Here is a 24,450-nt window from a genome sequence, read left to right on the forward strand (position 1 = left end):
CCATAAGTACACAAATAAAATGAATATGAAAAATGAGGCACACGGATGGTCAGGTCAGAATTTGGCACCAACAGCATGAATCCATGAACTCTACTACATTTGTAAAGTTTGCAGTAAAATAATAGCCTATTAACTCAAATATTCCTTTTATTAAAAATGAAAACGTTAATAACAAATAGGCCTTTTCTTAATCAGCATTCATGAACACTTCTACCTGCATTTGCTTCTCTTTTCTTGAGCTTTCAGCAGTCTGTAAAAAGAGAGCTCTGATTTCTTGTTAAATCCATTTAGCTATTGTGCAATGGACTATCCATTGCGGGCGGCACGGTGGTGTAGTGGTTAGCGCTGTCGCCTCACAGCAAGAAGGTCCGGGTTCGAGCCCTGTGGCCGGCGAGGGCCTTTCTGTGCGGAGTTTGCATGTTCTCCCCGTGTCCGCGTGGGTTTCCTCCGGGTGCTCCGGTTTCCCCCACAGTCCAAAAGACATGCAGGTTAGGTTAACTGGTGACTCTAAATTGACCGTAGGTGTGAATGTGAGTGTGAATGGTTGTCTGTGTCTGTGTCTCAGCCCTGTGATGACCTGGCGACTTGTCCAGGGTGTACCCCGCCTTTCGCCCGTAGTCAGCTGGGATAGGCTCCAGCTTGCCTGCGACCCTGTAGAACAGGATAAAGCGGCTAGAGATAATGAGATGAGACTATCCATTGCCCATATTTTAGATCTTTTGTGTGCATTTTCACGGCCTTAGAGCTGTGTTACTCCCACCTAATGTGAAGTCATATGCATTCCCACTCTTCCTGCTGTCTAAACACCACAATTACAGCTCAGAAAAATTAAGATTACACACCCTGATAATTGGGATTCGTTTTTTTATTTAAATCAAATGTTTCTATTGTGATTTATCACCACACGATATAGTTTGTTACATGCCTAGTAAATAGCTTTTTGTTGAGCTATGTTGCCTTGTCACCATATCACTCACTAGCTGAAGCCAAACCATTTTAGAATGTCAAATCTCTTGGGTGTAGACAAAATGCTGTGAAAAACCAAAAATATCCAGAGAGCTGCAGATCCGCAGGAGGAAATGCCCTGATGAGACATCAGACCAGAATGGCCGGACCAGTTCTAGTTTACTCGAATAAACACTCTTGAGGTGGATGGGCTACAACAGCAGATCACCACATTGGGTTCCACTCCTGTCAGCCAAGAACAAGAATCTGAGGCTGCAGTGAGCACAGACTCACCCAAACTGGACAGCTGAAGAAGGCAGCAGTTTCTGAAATGACCAGATCAGCCCATCTGGCACGAGCAATCATGCCACGGTCAGTCACCAAGATCACATTTGTTCCCCGTTCTGATGTTTGAAGAGAACAACAACAACTGAATTGCTGTATTACCTCTACCTAGGGTGAAGTCACGTGTATTCTAGCAATTGTACGCCCTCTGCTGAATAAAGAACACAATTACCACTAGGAAAGACTAAGAGATTACATAGCCAAATAATTGTAATTCATTTTTAATTTCATCAATTTTAATAGTCTAATTTTTAACAGCGATTTACCGTCGCATGATATATCGTAACATGCCCAATTCTAACCAAAACATAGCAAAAGCATACGAAGTAGGCAGCCAAAGCATCAACATGTGTTCAACACACTCCAGGCACATCAGAGATTAAAGCTGAATAATATAGGCTGCCATGTCAATCTTGACATTGCAAAGACTACCACTGTCAATTTGATCAGAAACACTTGGCTTTAGAATTTATTTAAAAAAAAAAAAAAAAAAAAAAAAACACACCCACACACCAAGTAATGGTTGCAATTTTTTTACAGCTAACCTAACTATTCACATCCTGCTGGTGCATGAGGGATGTTCACTGCAACCAAATTTGTCCAAAAGTTAAGCAATTGTATTTTTCATTTGTTTGTATACTGTTCTGCGTTGTGTGTGTGGGAGATGACACACGACACACTATCAGCATCATATCGGCCACTGAATAACCCAGAACAGTCCCTAGTAATGTCTGTAGTGTAAACAGGTATTCAGTCCCCCCCTTTATTACTTCACTCATCTTCACTTCAACAACAACTTTAAAGGAGCCGGAGCCTATTCTGGAAATTCTGAGCACAAGGCAGGGATACATCCTAGATTTGACATCCGACCAGGGGTATCAAACTGGCATCCCATCCACAAAGTCTAAAGTCCTTCCCACACCATGCCCTGGTCTTCCCAGGCAGTCTCCTGTCCCAGTACTAACTAGACTGTTAAGGTACATCGGGCAGCACCAATCTCCGTTTCCCAATCTCACCTATACAGCTAAGGTGACAGTGGGGGAGCTAGTCCTCTGGTAACCGCGAGAGTTTGACTCCCCACTCGCATCTGTATTGCAGTGTGCCTTGCCAGACAGCAGCAGGTACCATTTTAATGATTGTCTTTGGTATGACCTGAGTGCGAGTAGAACTTGCGATCTCCCGATTGATAGGTAGACACGTTAACCACTAGGCCAGCTCGCAGTACCCCATCCACAAGGAAACGGGTAAAAAGATGAAAAGAAAATGACATTATAGGGATTACACACCGAGTGCCTGACATCACCTTTGCATCATTTCTGCCTTTTTTCTCGTCATTGTTTTACAACATGAACATAACCTACACTTTCCTGCACATCCCAGTACCACTTTTATAAACTAGAAAGCAGTCACACAGAAAAGTAAAATATTCCTTCATTCATCTTCAGTTTTATCCTAGTCAAGATTACAGTAGATCCAGAGACTATCCCAGAAACACTTGGTGCGAAGCGGGAATACACCCTGGATGGGACAGAAGTCCAACTTGGCACCAGGTGAACGCACGCGCGCGCACACGGACAATTTAGAGTAGACAATCCACCTACTGGCATGTTTTTGGGAACAGGAAGGAAACTGGAGAATCTGAAAGAAACCCACACAGACATGGGGAGAACAGACAGTAACCCGTGTTCAGGATCTCGTCAGTACCCTGGAGCGATAAGACATCAACTCATGCCACTGTACCACCATGTTGTCCTCTACTGAAATTTTTAGCTCCATAAACTTCATACCCATAATCGATGATGCAACATGGAGCATGTTTTTTTGTGCTTTGTTGGAGAATGTTTTGCATTGTGTCTTTCAGACATTACAACTCTTACTTTAAATAAATAAATAAATAAATAAATAAATAAAAACAGTTTGGTGACCACCTTACTGTCCAATTCATCATCTCTACCTCAGAAAGATTTCTATTCTTTGCATTTTCAAACTGTCCGTGCCATGCAGGCGCACAGAGGCCATAAACAACAGGTACTTATTAAAATTTATGCATGCGCAAAACACACACTTGAATAGGAGTCCCGGATTTATTTGAATGTGGTTCCCAGGTTCATTCCAAGTGCCCCAAATAGGATTTATGTGCAAGAACAAATTTGGAGACTGACAAATTAGAGCCCTGAAGAGTTAACAGGAAGTGAAGTGTTTGAAGAAATTACTGTATAAGGACACAGACACACACACACTTCACTGCCTCATTCCTTCTATTTCCCAGTCACCCAATAGTTATTACTCAATCTTCCACTTCCTGTGATATCATTTTGTGGCCGCTGCCCACTTCCTGTTCCCAGGAATTCCTAATAAGGCCTTACAACAAATTCCAGACACACACACACACACTCCTCCTCCTGTGTCTCATTCCCGCATAATATGTGCAATAAAGGTGGGCCAGTGAGTGTGTGCACAGTTACATGAGAAGAGACACAAACTCCCAAAATACACATTCTCCACCGTCTGTCTGTATCAGTGTATGTCTGTTCATCTGTCCACATCTCTCCATCTGCCTATCTTCAGATAATGGAACTGGCGAAGAAGTGAAATATTATTTAGATGCACAACAAGCGTGTACATCACTACAAACATACACAAGTGCAAACTGTTGGATTGAGACACATCCTGTTAACACGCCTTACCGACTCAACATGTGAATCAGAACTAGCAATCTGCTCTAGTGCGATACTCCAGTGCACAAGTACAGTGATTTTAACACTCCTCTGTTTTATCCTGTTATTCTCTCCCTCATTCTTCTGACGTGTCTGTGCTTGCATAGTGGAGCCGCAAGCCATAGACTTTACATACGCGCACGCCTCTTAGTTACTCTGCATTCTCACACCATACTTCCTTGAAAGTATTATACTTGTTCAGATACGTAATTATAACCCTTGACGTTAGTGCCCTACACGGGCGCTCCGTCAGTGTTAGTGCACTAGAAGTGTAAACAGCATTCCTGTACTTCCTTTTTTGGACTGTTAAACGAGCGCACTGTTTCTCCGACTTAATTCTTTTTGCAGGCTGAAGTGTGGGTATACACATACGAGGGCAAGTCAAAAAGTTCTATGACAAATTGAAAAAAAAAATGAAAATAAAGCTATTTCTCCACATATCCTCCATTTAAGTCTAAACACTTCTGCAAGCGGTGTTTCCATCGGAGAATTCCTTCTTTGTAGGTCTTTCACACCTTTTGAAATTATAAACATCTGTCTTAGAACTTTTTGACGTACCCTAATAGAGTCAATGCTGCTTCCCCATAGCCACAGTATCATCTTGGCTAATTCTCACCCACTCTAGCCAGAACTCCCAACAGTTACCAACCAGGGAGGCCATTACATGCTTCCACCAAGGACACGTGAAATGAGGTCAACCACTTCTTTTGCAACTGCTGCTCACTCACCGGTCAGAGCAACACACTTGGAGGGAAGTACTATCAGCCCTCTTCTGCATACGTGACCTCACAGTTGTACCCACGATTGGCTAGTATCGCTGTGAAAGCTCGGGGTGAGAAGAAACATGGAAGAGATATTTTCACTCCCACTCAGTCTTCCATTACAGTAAAGTAACGGATATCAATATTCCCACCTGACTGTATTGAATGGAATGCTACAGAGCGCAAACCTTTGCAAAATGTAAAAACACGCGAGACCGGATAGGGCGTATAATTCACAAAGCGGCAAGCCCGTTGTTGGGAAAAAAAAAAAAAGCCCAAGCTGAGACAATAGCTAGTCAGCACAATGGCATAAGTTGAGCTGCATCACATCTCTGTTGAGAGTTCTTGTCCCATTTCTGAACATTTGTTCAAGGAAAGGCTATTTATAACATTTTTGCTTATATCTGCTGATATTTTCTTTGCTTGCTGTTTTGAGTTTGCCACCAGTTGCTTTACGTTGAGGCAGTACGAGTAGTTCCACCCCAATATCACATCACCACCACTGTCAACACTTAAATCTGATGGTTCCAATTCCCACTAAAGCCATGGCGAAGGGTTTGCATAAGCATTAATCTATCCTCTGACGGCCTAGTAATGTTTTGACTTTGCTATTTTGCTCCCATTTCCACATCACACTATTACAGCATAATAGCGGAAAACATCTACAGTTTTCAATGCGAGCGGGAACGGGGTAAGAGTATGCTCATGATCCCCAGAATACAGGGTGAACGCTTTTTCTCTTGCACCACCCAGAAGCCCTCAAGCATGTTTAACTAGATTACACTAGTCTTTTATCAAGAGGGGAAAACAATTTGTAGTGGACTGTAATAACTGAAATCTCACTATTGAATCCAAGAACATATTATGGATGTGTGTGTCAGGGAGTCTTCTTTACCATCATATTTAAGAGTTGACCTCAGCAACTGTGTGCGCGCGCGTGCGTGCATAAATCAGCAAAAAGTGGAATGTACAATGGTTTCTGAGCTTCAAGTTTTCCGGGAAAGTCTGGAACCGTAAGTGACAGTCAATTTTGGGTAACATTTGGTGGGTGTTTCAATCAAGCATTCCCCATCACAGATGCACTACATTCCCAAAAGGTATGTGGACACGACTATCACACTCGTACATGTTTGTTGAACATTCCATTCCAGATGTAATCCCCTCTTTGCTGTTATTATAACTTCCACCCTTCTGGGAAGATTCTGGAGCATGACTGTGGGCATTTGTGCTCATTCAGGGATTTGGCATTCCTGTTCATCCCACAGGAGTTGAGGTCAGGGCTCTGTGCAGGACACTCAACTTCGTCAAACCATGTCTTCATGGATCTCGCTTTGTGTACTGGGGTACTGTCATGATGGAATATGTTTGAGCTCCTTATTTTCACTGAAGAAAGACTTGTCGTCAGCTGTCCATCGCTAGTGATGATGACTGCTTCATTAGGACGTGCAGAAACACAGATGGGCCGCAAGGCCCGCACCAGACTTATTCTCCTTTCCTAATGAAGCGCCTTGCACAGTAAGGTAAGACAAATGATGTCGTGCCCCCATCATGTTGTCTCTCTGGTCCTCCAGACCTGATGCCAAGTGGTGCACAAAAATGCCACAGACCCAATGGGTATGGAAGTTACCCTGCAGTGACAATTTACTTGCCGGGTGATGCCATCCATTGGCCATTTGAGAGTCTCTTCCACATGCCATCTGGTGGTGTGCCATTGATCCTGTTGGGTTCATCTGCCACACTGCACCGAAAAGCGCCCTACTGCCAGCACCTTATTGGTGATGTACTATTTAACCCATAGCTGGAACCCAGGCAGGTGCCACCACTCTGGGTCAGAGCAGAGCTGGGAACAATGGTGATTAAGGGGTAACTCCACTTTCCCCAATACTCAAGTCCTCCTGGACCAGAGACTCACCACTGGTTGCAGTTTAAAGTCATACCCAGGAGTAGAAGAAAAACTAATATTACAGTAAACAAAGACATCCTATACAACTGTGTACTTCTAACTTTGTGGATACAGTTTAGGGAAAGGAACGTAGTGTGATGGTCAGATGTCCACATACATTAGAGATGAAAGTGGAGCAAAGGAAAAAACCCTGAAATGGGGGGGGGGGGGGGGGGATGTCCCCTGAAAATATTTTAATAACATAACACGCAAAACCCTGCATTCCAGTGCATTTTAGTACTTATTTTCACTAAAGCAAGTTATAACTTTTAAGCCTTTTTCTTTCATGTACGTACAACTCGAACTGCTTGACTAAATGTTTAAACTGAATACACTCAATATCTAATCTTATCAGTATCTATTAAAACTATTGTGGTTGTCTGATGTTAATATAATAATACCATTTTTACAAAGTAATACTACTATTATACAAAGTAATAATACAATTACTAAGTAATAATACAAAGTAATTAGATCTAATTACTTACCAGGTTTATCTAGCTTTCTGATGTAGTCAGACAAAAAAAAAAATCTCCGTTCAGGTCTTTTTCTTCAAGCCAAGACCACTTGAACGCATTTCTTACACCCGCGTCAATGGCACATAGGTCAGCATGCCTGTCTACCTGCTTGAACATTGTACCTGGCTGATCACGGATGGATAAATTTACACAAAGCGCTATACAAATACTCGACAATCAATCAATGAGTAATCTCCCTTTTGTGAACAAGCGTGCACGTTTATGATCGGGTTTCCGTTCTCGTTTGCTATCGATAGCTCGGACATCGCGAGGTCTTGAGAAAGCGAAGGGGAGGGGTGGGTGTTGTTTACAGTGGTTCAAAATGGCTGTGCTCATGCAAACAAAACAGTGACGTGCTTTCGAGCATTTTTCATGATAACATTTCCGGATTTCTAATAACAAAAAATTGTCATTAGCGGAAAAAATCCGGAGGAATTTTTATGAAAATCTAAGAACCCGGTGTTCCGGGAAAATCCAGAAAACTTTCATGACTAATACATATACTATGAGCAAAAGAAATACATCAACACATTAAAAGCATAACACTTGTTCAGGATTCACATTGCTGACAGTTGCAATCGACCTGGTCAAGATAAGCACGCCAAAAAAAAAAAAAAAAACCCACTCACACCACACAAACTGAAGCCTACCTGGTGTGTGCGTTGTCCACTCTTTCCTCTGTTTGGTGTAGTGCAGAGCTGCATGAAGCACTCACCTCAGTTAACTTTTTTTTGCATTCTGTCTGATCAGCTCTGGCTGGTTAATCTGAGCATGCAGCTTGTGTGTTGCAAATTAAAATCAGTCAGTCAGTCTGTTTCTTGACACTATTAAGAATACTCACTCACTGGCCAGTCTAATAAGAACACTGCTTGGTCATGCAATTATCCAGGTCAACAACACACAAACATGCAAACACAGGTCAAGAGCTTCAGTTGTTCACCTCAAACATCAGACTGGGGAAAAAATGTGATCTTGGTAACTGACCGTGGCATGATTGCTATGCCAGATGGGCTGATCTGGTCATTTCAAAAACTGCTCCCTTCTTCAGCTGTCCAGTTTGGGTGAGTCTGCGCTCACTGCAGCCTCAGATTCCTGGTCTTGGCTGACAGGAGTGGAACCCAATGTGGTGATCTGCTGCCCATCCACCTCAAGAGTGTTTGAGTAAACTAGAACCAGTCCAGCCATTCTGGTCTGATGTCTCATCAGGGCATTTCCTCCTGCAGATCTGCAGCTCTCTGGATATTTTTGGTTTTTCACAAAATTCTGTCTACACTTGAGACTGACATTCTTCGTTTGGCTTCAGGTAACAAGTGACATCATGACAAGGCAACATAGTTCAACAAAAAGCTATTTACTAGGCATGTAACAATATATCGTATGATGATAAATCACAATAGAAACATTCGACAATTCAGGACTTTCCCCAAAGTCCGGTGCTGACGTTTTTTGTGTGGCCATTCGCCATTCCAATATTTTCCGGTGGAGCATGCCCCCGGACACTCCAAGCAGCCTGGGCCGGGCTAGGCCAGTCCTTACAGATTGGGCTCTACATCAGTAGCACCACTATGATTCTCTCCCCCCTCCCAGGGAAAGCCCTGCAATTTGAATCAATGAAATAAAAAATGAAACACAATCATCAAACTGCGTAATCTTAGTTATTCGAGCTGTAATTACATTGTTTAGACAGCAGGAATAATGGGAATATACATGACTTCACCTTAGGAGGAAGTAACACAGCTCTAATGTTGTGAAAACACCCCCCCCCCCCACCCAAAAAAAAAAATTTTAATAAAATGGGAAATAGCTGTTCTGCAAATAGATTTAACAAGAAATCAAAGCTCTCTTTACAGACTGCTGAAAGCTAAATAAAAGATATATTGCTCATAAAAGTTTTAAAAAGCCTATTTGCTGTTAACTTTTCTCTTTTTAAATAAAAGGAATATTTTAGTTAATAAGCTATATTTTACAACCTTTACAAAAGTGGGTAAATTACTGCTGGTTACTTAAAAAAATGAAACAAATCTGTTTAAATTTAACAAGATGAATATTTTAGTTGATGAATAGGAAAATAATGTTGCATTTTTTGGCAATAAAATTTTCATTTAATATTTTTCAAAAATATTGTGGGGAAAATCGAATCGTGAATTGAATCGAACTGAGCGAACTGTTACATGCAAACTATTTACTGAACATTTCTTGAAAATCGAGTCCTATACCCTGTCCACACTAGGGATTTTGTACCGATACGATACTACTTTCATACCGCAACACCTGTCCACACTAGCAACTATACCGGTACTGTAGCGGTATAACTGTATCAGTATGAAACCCACAAATGTATGGGTTTCGTACCGGTATAGTATCAGTACTGTAGCGCTTCGCTGTAGTGTGGACAGATGAAGCGTTTCTGTATCAATACAAATATAATGTGCATGCGCAAAGTCACACACCTCAATCGATGTCTTCACTGCATAAAATAGTGAAGAACGGAGATTCATTTTCTTTGTTTCTTTCTCAACTGCCTCGCGCGTTTTATACGATTCAACTGAATAAATGACCACCAGAAATACAGACTGTACATTGACAACAAAAAGCAAACACACGTTTCATCCGCCATATTCTCGGAAGGAAGTTACACGGTAACCACGGAAACATTTCACGCACGCACATTTCAACTACTGTGAAAGAAAACCGCAAACATTTCTCGCTAGTGTGGACAGATGCACTAAACTGTACCGGTATACTTTGTATCGATACAGTTATACCACTTTCGTACCGGTATATATGTGAACACAGCTCTAATCAGACTAAACTGAGTGTGTGCACAAGTGTGTGTGTGTGTGTGTGTGGGGGGGGGGGGGGGGGGGGGTTTGTTCTGAGCACACATCCAGTGAAAGGGCTTTGTGATCTAGGCTTTTAGTTTGTAGTGGGAGATTTAATATCCATACAGCTTTGACTAAGCACTTAATTCTGCTAAGGCGATCAGTGATGAACCAACAGCAACCTTTGTAAGGTTTTTGTAAAGAGACAGCAGGACAGTCAGCATCAATTCTGTAAAACAATGTACTCTGTACATTACCTCATTAAGGCTCATTTAGCCTCATTAACAGAGAAAGTGGGTGATGTTTTAAGGCCAATTTATGCTGACAACCCAGTCCTCGCAGATGGTGTCGCAGACAGCATCTGCGTAGCCCCCCCACCTTCGCAGACGCTCTGCACGCACCTCCCAAAAATTGTGACCACCGCAGAAGCCTCGCAGACAGCGTCGCAGACAAGAGGGCTCCGATTGGTCCACTCTACATCCGCTGTACACGCACTTCCGCTTCCCTACTTTCCCGGTTTGGTTTGTTTTCACGACCGCCATTTTTAAAAACACGAGCGAAGATGGAGCAGCACGAAGAGCGGTTGATCGAGGAAGTACATACATCTATACGACTCCAGTTCTAGTCATTATAAGTAACTGGAGGATAAACACTCCACTAACCACACCCACCAACTACTCCTAGCGATCTCGCAACTTCGCGCCCCCTTGCGTTGTGGCGGTGAATAACATCGCGCACGCCTATTACTCCCCGCTCAACGATAAATTACAACTGTCTGTGAAAAGCTATCTGCGAAAGCCTTGTCACAAGAGCATGCAGAGGCCCTTAGTCGCAGTATGCACTGGGCTCATAACGGCAATGATTCACACACAGTGATCAGACATCACACACTTCCTGAGTGGCACACAGCATGTGATAACTGAGTCACCACAAGCTCTGGACAATGTTCCACTGTCACTCATGATAACTGCCCAAACTTTTCAACACAGTTTACAATATAATTATAACTACAATACTGTATCACATAAATGCCCCAAGTATATGCATTTTAAAAAGGTCCTGTTTATATACATTTAAAAAAAAAAAAGCATCCTTCTGTCATGTGGCCTTCTGAATGGGACAGACATGTCCATGATAACAGTACTCTGTGTTGCCCAGCCAAATCATTATGTTCATCGTTATATTCAAAGGAGGTAAAACTTACCATGATCTATGAAACCATGATCTTAGATCAACATAGTAGAGATAACCTGCCCTGGTTTAAAAAAAAATAAAAATAAAAAACCCTCACAGGATCTTTAAGGATCCATGAGGACTGTCAAAGGCATGCCAAAGATCCTTAAAGTGCCATTCCACCATTGGATGTATTCTTTGGCATAAAATACAATATATTTTGACAACATATATAAATGGCATCACTAGATAGAGAAATCTTTTAGCTTCAAAATGATATATCAAACATAATTTTTTGACAACGACAAGTATATTAATTTTGCGACCAAAGTCACCTACCCTTTTAATTTCCGCACGTGATGTCATCGGCAGGTTCCCCTTCTTGTGTACCACGTGACGTGGCACATATTATCAGCAATGGCGGATAGAACGCGATAAAAATAATACCAATAAATCTAGCTAATACCAATAAATCTAGCTAACTGAAAGATTAACTCAATTTTTCACAATTTTTTTGGCCCCCATATACGAGGAGAAATGACTCTCTCACTTTGGGGGTTTCCTGGTCTAAAAATAGACCGACACGTGGTACACAAGAAGGGGAACCTGCCGATGACATCACGTTTCACTACCACGCGGAAATTAAAAGGGTAGGTGACTTTGGTCGCAAAATTAATATACTTGTCGTCAAAAAATTATGTTTGATATATCATTTTGAAGCTAAAAGATTTCTCTGTCTAGTCATGTTGTCATAAAATATATTGTATTTTATGCCAAAGAATACATCCAATGGTGGAATGGCACTTTAAAGATAAGGCTCTTTATAGGACCCTTCAAGGATCTTCATATGCAAAATCATTTGTAAAGCTCCAAGGATTTGACAAAGATCTTTTAAGGATCCTACAAAGATACTCATAATGATCCCCACAAAGATCTTTGTAAGGATCCTTTAAGATCCTCAAGTATTCAACAAATCTTTCAAAGATCTTAAAAGGATCCTTTTCAGGATCTTATAAAGCTCTTAACTGGAATCCTCAAGGATTTAATCAGGATCTTGTAAGGATCCTTGTCAAGGTCTTTACAGGAGCTTTGTGAGGATCCTTTAAGATCCTTGAGGATCTAATGATTTCTTTTTTTTTTAATGATCCTAATTCAACAAAATTGGCAAAGATGGAAAGAGACTGAAACTTACATAATTATGATTCATAAGAATTGGGTAAGGATATACTAAGGAATCCTGAATACCCAACATCTTAAAATGATCTTTGAAAGAATCTTTCATGATTTTCAAGGTTTCAAAGATCTTGAAAGGATCTCTTGGTCAATCAATTGACTTCTACTGGAAACGTCAGTGTATATGTTATGATTGCATCAATAAAGAATTGGTTTGTTTGGAATTTAATGTGGTTTTTGTTTAAGATCCTTGAAGATCTTGGCAAGAAAACTGAAGATCTTCTCAAGAACTTTAAAGATCTTGGCAGGAATTCTAAAGATCCTTGAAGACCTTGAAAAAAAACCCTGAAAGATACTTGGGGGGGAGGGGAGGGGGGGGGGGGGGGGGGGGGGGGGGGCGGGGGCAAGAAAATTGAAGATCCTTGACGATCTTGGCAAGAAAATTGAAGATCCTTGATGATCTTGGCAAGAAGTTAAAAGATCTTTGTAGATCCCTGAAGATCTTGCCAAGAATTTTAAAGATCCTTGAAGCTCTTTTGAGGATTTTTGTTGAGACCCTCACAAAGAACCTTACAGATTCTTGAAGAGCCTTGAAAGATTTTCACTAGGGTCCACTATGTGTACACGGGTAATGGCAGTAAAATGCACTGTGTCTGAAGTTTACATTCACATTATTAAGTAAGGCTTTAGCTGATTACTCAGAAACGGGTCTGCTTACTGATTGGGCTCTACATGTGGCAGAAACGGGTTTTGTGTTGTGCTGAACAATAGATAAAACATACACAAAAACTTAAACTGGCTATAAAAGTTTAACAAATCCTGCTGATAAACAGCACTTTATTTTTATTAATAAAACTATACAGCACATTTTGAGTCGTTTGTATTATGCACATGCTGCAAACAAGTGAAACCTTGGCCATATTGGTCTTACACAACTTATTTAAAAAAATTAAGATTATGACAAACAGCCAATCACAACAACGGGACTCATTTATCAATCTTTTTAGGAGTTGGATAGAAATGTTTTTGTCAGCCAAACCAAACTAAAAGATTTAAGCTGATTTTCTTTGTACTCACATGTTGATTAATGCCAATAAATCATCATCAAGTACAAAAATCCCCCTTGTGCCAGGACCTGATCTTCCCAGGCAGTTTCCTGTCGCAGTACTAACCAGGCACTTAACACATCAGGCAGTGCCGAGCTCCATTTCACTAGCCCCCGGCCTCTCGCCTATTACACAGCTAGGGTTACAGTGGGGGTCTGGTCCTCTGGTAACCATAAGAGGTTACCCTCCCTAATCACATCTGTATTGTGGTGTGCCCTGCCAGATGGCAGTGGGTAACTTTTTATGATGGTCTTTGGGATGACCCAACCGTGAGAACTTGCAATCTCCCAGTCAAGAGATGGACATGTTAACCACTACGCCAACTCACACACTTGTAACAAAACTTGTAAAAAAAAAAAAAAAGAAATCTCACAGAGCCAAAAACAAAAGGCAAATGAGCACCTCTGAAGCATGACATGCTCCAAATCCATTAACGCAACTCAGCTACTGTAGAGCTTGGCTAACAACTGGCCTCATTAGGGAAGGGATGGCATTACTCCCTCTCCACTGTTAATCAAAGCAACGCTAGACCTTCGCAGGTATCTGTGACACAGCACGAGCAGCAGTTCAAAAAAAATAAATAAAAAATGCACAGATTGGCTGTGTGTTCACACACCATTTATCCCCCCCCCCCATCACATTCATCCTCTATAAAATGTCCAAACGCAGAACGGAGATTCATTATTGTTCCACCTCTGAGCAGAAATCGACATCTATTGGCCCTTTTCCACTACCCTTTTTCAGCTCACTTCAGCTCGCTTCAGCTCACTTCAGCCCGACACGGCTCGCGTTTCGACTACCAAAAACCAGCACGACTCAGCTCGTTTCAGCCCTGCTTAGCCCCTAAAACTCGCACCGTTTTGGAGTGGGGCTGAAGCGAGCCAAACCGTGCTGACTGAGGCTGGGGGCGTGAGCAGACACTCCCCTGTGCACTGATTGGTGAGGAGGAGTGTCCTCACATGCCCACACACGCCCCGCGAGCGCGCTGGGATCTGTAAACCCCGCAAACCCGGAAGAAGAATTACGAATTACGAGAATTTCTGAAGCCTTATGCGCCTCGCCTCATCTATACGCTCTTGCCAGTATCTGTTGGCGTTGTCAAGCCACAGCACCAAGACCAGCAACACTAACGACTCCATGTCCTCCATGTTTATTGTTTACTATTCGGGTCGTGAGACTACCGCTTAAAAGCTCACTGAATCAGTGACATACAGAGCATCGTGGACGAGTTCGCGGAGCGCAAGGCTCGTCGTATGCCCTTCAAATAATGCGCGCAGTAGGCTATTGATGTTTTATTATGAGCCATGTACAGTATGTCGCCAAATGTTTTTTTGTTTCTGAGTTACATGCTCGTTTGAAGGACTTAATGTACAAAATAACATAGTTGCACCCCGTAGTGTTGAAATTGGTAAACACAGTGCATTCAGTGAGGTTTGCACCGCCCTCCTTTTATTTCTGACTCTTCCTGTCACTGCTGCAACCTCTGAGCGCTCATTCGTATGCCCTTCAAATAATGTGCGCAGTATAGGCTATTGATGTTTTATTATGAGCCATGTACAGTATCCTAATGTTTTTTGTTTCTGAGTTACATGTTCGTTTGAAGGACTTGATGTACTAAATAACATAGTTGCACCCGGTAGTGTTGAAATTGGTAAACACCGCAGTTGCGGACATTTTGTAGCCTAAAATGATGTTATGATAAGCTTTAATAAAGGGCCCGGTCATTTGCCCCGCCCCCGGCCCGGCTCTGACTTGTTCCGCCACTGTCACTGATGTCACTGTTTGCGCTGCTTAACGACATCACATGACGTCCACCCACTTTCGCTAACTCCACCCAATGTGTCCACCCACTTCCAGCCAGCACGGTTCAGCGCGGTTGTAGTCGAAATGCAACTCCAACAGCCCCGCTCAGCCCGACTCAGCTCGACTCGGCACGGCACGGCTCAGCCGCGTTTGTAGTGGAAAAGCGGCATAAGTAAAAGGGACAGCCGGCACGGTGGGACAGGGGCGTAACGTTTTTGACATTGACCTTTTATTGGACATTCCTTGTTCCAAGACCAGTGCAGTTTCAAAAATCTACGATGTCCAAGATCCACATGCCTTTCTGCCTCAAATTGCTTATAGTTCATTTTCTCCTCCAACATATTTCTCATCACACAACAACTTCGCTGCCATTTGAAGAGTAGTATAAAGGCAGATTCATACTTCTGTGTTGAATCTACACCATAGGTATCAGGCCTAGAAATTCATATATTTTTTTCACCAGCCAGCCGGACTAGTTATCTTCCAAAGTAACTAGCCAAACAGAAAATCAACTAGCCAAATTTGTTCATGTATGAATTTTACTTCTGTCAAAAATAACACAAAAGAGAGTAGTTACCATTGTTCATGACTAATGTGCATTTATTTCAAGACCTGAGTATTTTGATACTGTTGTTAAATACATAAATGAGAACAACACAGAGCACCATAATATAATATCAACAAATAATAATATATTGGAAAACTTGGCAACTTGGTGTAGGAATATTGAAAACAAATATACTTACTATCATGACTATAGCACCCAAAATATGTCCAACATGCTTTCTGTATTTAACCATTTATGAGAGAGAAAGCATTAGGAGCTTCATATTGACTAGGAATCAACTTGAAAAAAATTAATTATTCCATAAAAATCGTATTGCAGCCAAGGCCTACCCTGCTCCCACATTTGCTTATAAGTCCTTTGTCGTTTCTCCTTCTCGTACGCTTTATCAGCGGCCTTTTTCTCCTCTTCAGACTGAGGTCGCTTTGTCCCCGTCTCTGGCGGTTTCTGTACTCCTTTCAGAAAATTCCACATTGCAACGTAGCTTTGGCAGATGTAGATGTAAACAACAACAAAAACACGTGTTTAAATGGGCGATAATGTGGCCACATCTATTCAATTTGATAACGTGATTATCGCGATATTCAATGAGATGCGTTATATGCATGCGCAGTAGTGAAAAAACCGACAGCCTGACTCGTACATGATATGATTCGGAATTCTTTGGTATTTTCCGTCCTGCCGATAAACACATCGATTAACACAGACACGGCACACGCTTAATATGTGGCGGCTTTAGTTGACGGTGGTGTCTGAATCTTCGCTTCATGTATATTTTTTATTTTCAACTAGCCAGCTGGGCTGGCTAATGACAGGAATTACCCTCCAAATGACAAAATAAGCCGCCTCGGGTGACCGGACCACCGCGAATTTCGAGCCGTGGGTATGGTATCAACACTCGCACTTATACTTGCACTAAGGTATGCCTCTCCTCTAGGAAGCGCTATTGCATGAAACATATCAGAATTTACTGATTATACACGCAGAAGAGCGGAATATGAGCACCATGTTTCTTTGTAGGAATAATAAACAGAAAACAACACTGACAATGTTTTCAAACAAACAAATCTACTGGGGGGAAAGAAACTTTAATTTAATGATTAATTATAAACCAAGTGAAATCTCACTGAAAGCATTTCTGAAGTGTTTTAACTCTTCTGTATTCAACAGTCTGAGCTGCTCAAAGCCAACGTCCTACTGCGCACTCAGGAATGAGGCACAAAAATAACATTTAAATCCACAGGATTAGACGTAGGATTACACTGGACATTATAATGAGCTACAGCCGGGACAGAGCCTCACGTATTATATAGTTATACACAATATTGTGATCGTAGATTTCCAGTTTTCACAGAGAAGAAAGATCAATCAGAAATGCAATGCTACTGAGCAGACCGACCAATCACAGTTGTTGGGAGAACTCACAAGGGGGCATGTCCACTGTTGTGAAAAGACCAAGCCAGAAGCTGAGACGTTAACTAGTTAGCAGCATGGTACAAGTCGAGCTGTATCGCCTCTCGAGAGATGCATTTTCCTTTGTTGTGTTCAAGCAAAGGCTAATTTTTGCTTATACAGTGGGACCGACGTACCCACAGACACACTCAAGCAGGACCCCGCAAAACAACACGCACAGAATGCAATACACCATGATGCACACTTGTTTTCAACCCCCACACCACTTATCACTTTATTTAAACCCCAGCTTCTGTTTTCCATGCTTGTTGTGTTCCTCACTTCTACTCACGTGTTTTCGTAAATAAACATTTTCTGCACTTGTGTCCATATCCGCACCTCAACCATGATAAAAATATTAAGTGGAAATGTCAGAATCCCAAGAGAGAGAAACATTCACATAACTTATATTGTTTTATTTTATACCAGTCACTGTTACGGTCATTGTGTGTATGTACGAAAAAAACCCTTTATATATGGTTTGCTCGTATCCAGGTTAGATCTTGGAATGTATCCCCCACAGATATGGCGCTCCCACTGGAGCTGCGGATGCTTGCCTGTTTTGAATACGAATAGTGTCTTCAACATCATGACATCATTCACGTCACAACACGCAAATCTGACTGTTTGGATTCCCACTGGAACCATTGCAAAATTTTTCCATAAACCGTTACTAGGTCAACAGGGGAAGATTAACGTTTTGACTTTACTGTTTTGCTCCCATTCCCACATGACCCCATTAGAGCATAATAGTGGAAAATAAACAGTTTTCACTGGGAGTGGGAATGGGGTATGAATGAGAACAACATGCATCACAGCGACAATCCAAAATTGAGTGGAACGTCTCCCCAGAAGAGTGGAGGATAGTATAAGGATACAAATACCAAGATGAGAAGCACTGGCTTTTTTTTTTTTTTTTAATAAAGAAACCTTGCCGGAAAGTTTCACAGGGCATCTAGTTGAGTCACACAAGCAGGAGGTTTTCATTATCATGAAGGCACGAGAACTACGTCTCAGATGATATGAAATTTGTGGGACAAAGAAACAAAGACCACACTGCACAGTGATTATTCATGATATGCTGACATTTCTGCCTTTGTTCCCCCCCCCCCCCCCCCAAAGGGCATATTGATAGGATTCATCCAATTGCAGGTACAGATGTGAATAGTTGCAGCACTTTAATAGAAACACCTATATACCTGCTCATTCATGCAATTATCCAATCAGCCTTGCACCCAGTGGAAACAGGTTCAATTCCAGATTCACCATGACCCTGACCTGGATAAAATGCTTATTTATATTTAGGTAGATTGCTGTACTGGGCAGTACAGTGGTGTAGTGGTTAGCACTGTCGCCTCACAGCAAGAAGGTCCTGGGTTCGAGCCCAGCAGCCGGTGAGGGCCTTTCTGTGCAGAGTTTGCATGTTCTCCCGTGTCTGCGTGGGTTTCTTCCGGGTACTCCAGTTTCCCCCACAGTCCAAAGACATGCAGGTTAGGCTAATTGGTGGCTCTAAATTGACCATAGGTGTGAATGTGGGCGTGAACGGTTGTCTGTGTCTATAGCTGTGTTCACATATATACTGGTACGATAGTGGTATAACTGTATCGATACAAAGTATACCGGTACAGTTTAGTGCATCTGTCCACACTAGCGAGAAATGTTTGCGGTTTTCTTTCACGGTAGTTGAAATGCGTGTGCGCGAAATGTTTCCGTGGTTATCGAGTAACTTCCTTCCGAGAATATGGCGGATGAAACAACGTGTGTGCGCTTTTTGTTGTCAATGTACAGTCTGTATTTCTGGTGGTCATTTATTCAGTCGAATCGTATAAAACGCGCGAGGCAGTTGAGAAAGAAACAAACGAATCTCCGTTCTTCACTATTTTATTCAGCGAAGACATCGATTGAGGTGTGTGACTTTGCGCATCCGCATTATATTTGTATTGATACAGAACCGCTTCATCTGTCCACACTACAGCGAAGCGCTACAGTACTGATACGAAACCCATACACTTGTGGGTTTCATACCGATACAGTTATACCGATACAGTTGCTAGTGTGGACAGGTGTTGCGGTATGAAAGTAGTATCGTATTGGTACAAAAACCCTAGTGTGGACAGAGTATACACTACCGTTCAAAAGTTTGGGGTCACCCAGACAATTTTGTGTTTTCCATGAAAAGTCACACTCTTATTTACCACCATAATTTGTAAAATGAATAGAAAATATAATCAAGACATTTTTCTGGCCATTTTGAGCATTTAATCGACCCCACAAATGTGATGCTCCAGAAACTCAATCTGCTCAAAGGAAGGTCAGTTTTATAGCTTCTCTAAAGAGCTCAACTGTTTTCAGCTGTGCTAACATGATTGTACAAGGGTTTTCTAATCATCCATTAGCCTTCTGAGGCAATGAGCAAACACATTGTACCATTAGAACACTGGAGTGAGAGTTGCTGGAAATGGGCCTCTATACACCTATGGAGATATTGCACCAAAAACCAGACATTTGCAGCTAGAATAGTCATTTACCACATTAGCAATGTATAGAGTGTATTTCTGATTAGTTTAAAGTGATCTTCATTGAAAAGAACAGTGCTTTTCTTTCAAAAATAAGGACATTTCAAAGTGACCCCAAACTTTTGAACGGTAATGTATATGTCAGCCCTGTGATGACCTGGCGACTTGTCCAGGGTGTACCCGCCTCTCACCCGTAGTCAGCTAGGATAGGCTCCAGCTTGCCTGCGACCCTGTAGGACAGGATAGGTCTACGTGGTGCGAGTTGTAAGTGTGCATCAACTGGAGTAAACATGTCAAATAAACAAAAGCCACACTTCTGTTCACTAAAAGACATGATTGTGTTAGATCCCTGTAACAAAAAACAAACCCTGTACTTGGCCATAAGATGAAGCATTAGGCCTGGCAGGGTGATGGAAGGGGTGGAGTTGGGGATTCGAACCAACTTCAGTGCGGGGTAACTAGTACTCACTCACTCGCACGCATGCGCGCGCACACACCTGGAAGAGCTAAAGCGGAGCTTGTCGCAGCACATCGCGCGCGCTGCTACACGACGTGGAATGCAGAGCGCGAGCACCGGACATGCGCAGACAAACAGAAGGAACGCCGCGCGCAGCCTCAAGGCGAGTTTCAGCCACTCCCATGAAGAGTGATAAGGGGGTTACAGGTAAATAACTTACCTGCATTTACAAATAAATACTACGCAATAACTGTTCGTGTATTTAAAATAAACACCGAATAAGAGTTCAGACAACTCGACCAGTCACGTGAAAATACAGAAGTAAACTATAAGTCAATCAAAGTCTGGTTCTTTCTTGGATCATCAGTATTTAGTCTCCGTGAGATTAAAAAAAAAAAAAGCTTACCACAGACACACATTCACACTGAAGGACAAAAAAAAACCCTCGTATTACTCTAACTACCCTACTGTACTAAACAGTGCACTAAAACACAAAACCGTAAGCCGCCTCTGCTAACTACACACATTGCACAGGGCAGTAGTGTGCGCTTTGGGACGTGGCCACTCCGTAGCCATAAAATCCATTGCTTTCAAGCTTTACACTGCCGAATAGCGAGTCTACACACATTCCTTTCCACTTCAGCGCTACCAACACGACAAACCTGTGCGACAGACAGATAAACTTGGATGAAAGTGTGTTGTTTGTACAGAAGCTGAAACTCCGCTCGCTCTGTGTGTGGGGGGGTTAAAGGCATAAGCTCTAACACAACTCGGCTTTACCTCATTGTTCAGCTGCCCTGTGCTGCTCCGAGTCCCAAAGCGAGAAAAGTGAACAAAACGGTGCCGATAAAGAGCACTTCCTCATCTATCCTTCTTCCAAAGGACTGAACGGGTTCTTCGTCTCGAAGTACAAACTCAATTTCCTGGTTTGGGAGGAAAGGGGGCTGGAAGAGTGGAGCCTGTCAACTCCAATCAGGATCCACCACTCACCCCCTTATCTCCCCTCTATCTCTGCCTCTTTCAGCGCCCTAAATAGTCCTGTATACAACTGAAGTGTATTTATAAGCCTCAATTTCCCTCCTGTAACAGTCTCTCCAGTCGCTGAGCTGTCGATCCCGAGTCTCATCAAACTTGCTCTGTCATTAACGGCTAAAGTAAGCCATTACTCCCTTCCCTATCCCGTCCCTCCTCCGTCTCGCCCTGAGGAAAACCGCCCCGCCTTCTCGGGCACACGCCCCTCCCATCTCCACCGCGCTGATTCGTTTCTGTCTGCAATCCAACAAACTCCGCCTCCTGTACTAAAAGTACGCCACTGATTAACCAATCTCAGCTTAGGGGGCGTGGTTTGGTGGGAAACTGCACAATGGTGTTTTTGGTTCAAAATTCAAAACGATCACTTCAAACTCTAGAAGCCTTGTTAACAAGTTAGTACTGTATTACTGCATGCTTCAAAGTCTGTTAGTTAATAACAGATCATCATCATCATCATCATGCAGGTGCTTTTAAAATGGAATCAATTTTGTGCCCAAATGTTCATACAATACTTTTGAAATATCAAACAAAAACGATAAATCAAAATTCAAAAAAAAAAAGTCAATTTTTTTTAGACTGGCAAACAAATTATTCGTGTTCATTCATTATTCTATTTTGGAAGTCACATGAGAAATGAAAAAGGACTCGTTTATGAATTTTTTACACTTGTGTATGACTTGTGAAATGGAATCCAGAGCCATGTTTTGATGTATTTTTAGTTATTGAAAATGAGTCATTGAACAGCAGAAAAAGGAAAAAAGCAATTTTGAAAAATGCCATTCTGAATTGCGTTTTAGTTTATTTAGAATTTAGGTTTTGGGTGACCTGGAAGCCTAAGCTTGTGGGCGGATTGGGAGCGTTATGGTTTGTTTATTCTCATCCGCATGACATGGCATCTTTAGAGGCATATGCCGACTTAATTTGCAGAGCATGTACTGCATAGCATCCATGATCCATGAACTCACTGGAGGTCGATCTATCGTCGTCGTCGTGTGTTGTAAGTGAGACATGAGCGAGCGCGAGCCAGGCGGTGTAATTTACTTCCGGGTGAAATATAGGATCAGTCAAATGAAATTCAATAAAGGAATAAATGAATATTACAAAATAAGAAAATGATCAGAAATGTTGTCCACTTTTCTAATACTACTATTTGATGATGGCAATACATTTCAAAAACAAAATAGAGCCATTTCTGCTTGTATTGTTTTAAATAAAACACCAAGCTGCACCCTTTTTTAAATTTCATCTTTCTTTCCAAAATAGAATAATGAATGGACGAAAAAGTACACGGACCAAAAATATCAATCTATTACTCTTCAGAAACCTTTTATTTTTGTTCCGCGTCTTTCTCAGTTTTGTTTGACGTAATTTATTTTGGTTGCGATTCCAGCTTTCTCGTTTGCGCTCCCTGACTTTTTGCTTGCAGTTTTGGCACAAACTTCACGTGTGGGTGGGCTGTCCAGGAATGCATTCCCATTGGCTAACTTGTGTTTGACTGACAGCTACGCTCAGCGATTCCCCCGGAAGCTGTTGCGGCCATTTCCTACTCGGATTCTGGCGGACTGTTTTGGCCCTTTTCCACTACCCTTTTTCAGCTCACTTCAGCTCGTTTCAGCCCGACACGGCTCGCATTTCGACTATCTAAGGACAGCACGACTCAGCTCGCTTCAGCCCTGCTCAGCCCCCAAAACTCGCACGGTTTTGGAGTGGGGCTGAAGCGAGCCAAACCGAGCTGAGTGAGGCTAGGGGCGTGAGGAGACACTCCCCTGTGCACTGATTGGTGAGGAGGAGTGTCCTCACATGCCCACACACGCCCCGCGAGCACGCTGGGATCTGTAAACACCGTAAACCCGGAAGAAGGAGAATTACGAATTACGAGAATTATGAAGCCTTATGCGCCTCGCCTCATCTATATCGTGACGTCACCAGTTCTCGTGCATCACGTGTTCTCGAGCTATCGCGTTATTTTCGGAATTTCCGCGAGATTATGACGCGTTTTGACATTAGGGAAGCCCTTTTGTTTTTGTCAGTGGATGAGCTATTTTCTTGCCGAAAATCGCGAAAATGCTACGTATAAAGGTAAATATATACTAACCTAAATAAGTAAAAGCCTTCTGAATCCGATTCTAGCTTAATTCTTTTTACATGGTACAAATAAATTGAAATTAAAGCCTTCATGTAAGGCCCGTTGTCACGGACACTGGCTAAAATGTCATTCGTGATCACCTGCTAAAAATAGAACTGAAAGTAAACCGGAAGTGCACTTGATATATTCTGCTACGGTGCCTCTTTGGGACATGTATTTTAAATGTTTATTGATATTTTCATGAAAAATTGCAGTGTATAAAGGTGTGACATGTTTCCTTACTAGAGGTTTTTCTATCTCCATAGCTCTTGAACTCGAGTCGTCCTGCCCAGTTAAGATCTTGGCACCATGATGACATGGTCCGAGCTTACCAAAGAGTAAAAGAAGATGGCATCAGCGTTTATAAAGCTGCCAGAATACCGTTGACAATACCGTTGGGTTTTTTTGGCATGTTCTGCATGGGACACCATACGAAATTCCGTGCCCATTTCAGCTGACGTCATATAGCTCGAGAACACGTGACGCGGAATTTCCCACATGTATTTTGAGCAAGGCTTTAGAAGTTTGTTTTTTTGCTAGAAAACGTTTTTTCTGGTGAGTTTTTTTATGTAATTTATTTTCAGAAAAATGTATTAGCGCTAAAATTAACCAACAAAGACTTCATTCAAATGCATATTTGATGCAAGAACTGTCAAAAGCAGCGTAGATTAACGAGAACCGGTGACGCCATGGTACGCTCTTGCCAGTATCTGTTGGCGTTGTCGGTGACAACAAGCCACAGCACCAAGACCAGCAACACTAACGACACCATGTCCTCCATGTTTATTGTTTACTCTCCGGGTTGTGAGACTACCGCTTAAAAGGTCACTGATGTCACTGTTTGCGCCGCCTAACGACATCACCTGATGTCCACCCACTTTCGCTAACTCCACCCAATGTGTCCACCCACTTCCAGCCAGCACAGTTCAGCACGGTTGTAGTCAAAATGCAACTCCAACAGCCCCGCTCAGCTCGACTCAGCCCAACACAGCCGCGTT

General features: G+C 42.3%; 1 protein-coding gene across 2 annotated transcripts in view; it reads right to left on the minus strand.

Moving 5' to 3' along the window:
- Positions 1–21,486, minus strand: part of vaspb (vasodilator stimulated phosphoprotein b) — an 87,835-nt gene extending 66,349 nt beyond the window's left edge. Inside the window, exon 1 of one of the 2 annotated variants that reach the window (XM_060923547.1) lies at positions 21,076–21,486. In XM_060923547.1, coding sequence (XP_060779530.1) covers positions 21,076–21,080 — 5 coding nt within the window. In that variant the 5' untranslated portion in view covers positions 21,081–21,486. The remainder of the gene's footprint in view (positions 1–21,075) is intronic. The other variant, XM_060923546.1, reaches the window with a different exon arrangement.
- Positions 21,487–24,450: the final 2,964 nt, after the last annotated feature.

This window comes from Neoarius graeffei, chromosome 6, assembly GCF_027579695.1.
Source record: "Neoarius graeffei isolate fNeoGra1 chromosome 6, fNeoGra1.pri, whole genome shotgun sequence".
NCBI lineage: Eukaryota > Metazoa > Chordata > Actinopteri > Siluriformes > Ariidae > Neoarius > Neoarius graeffei.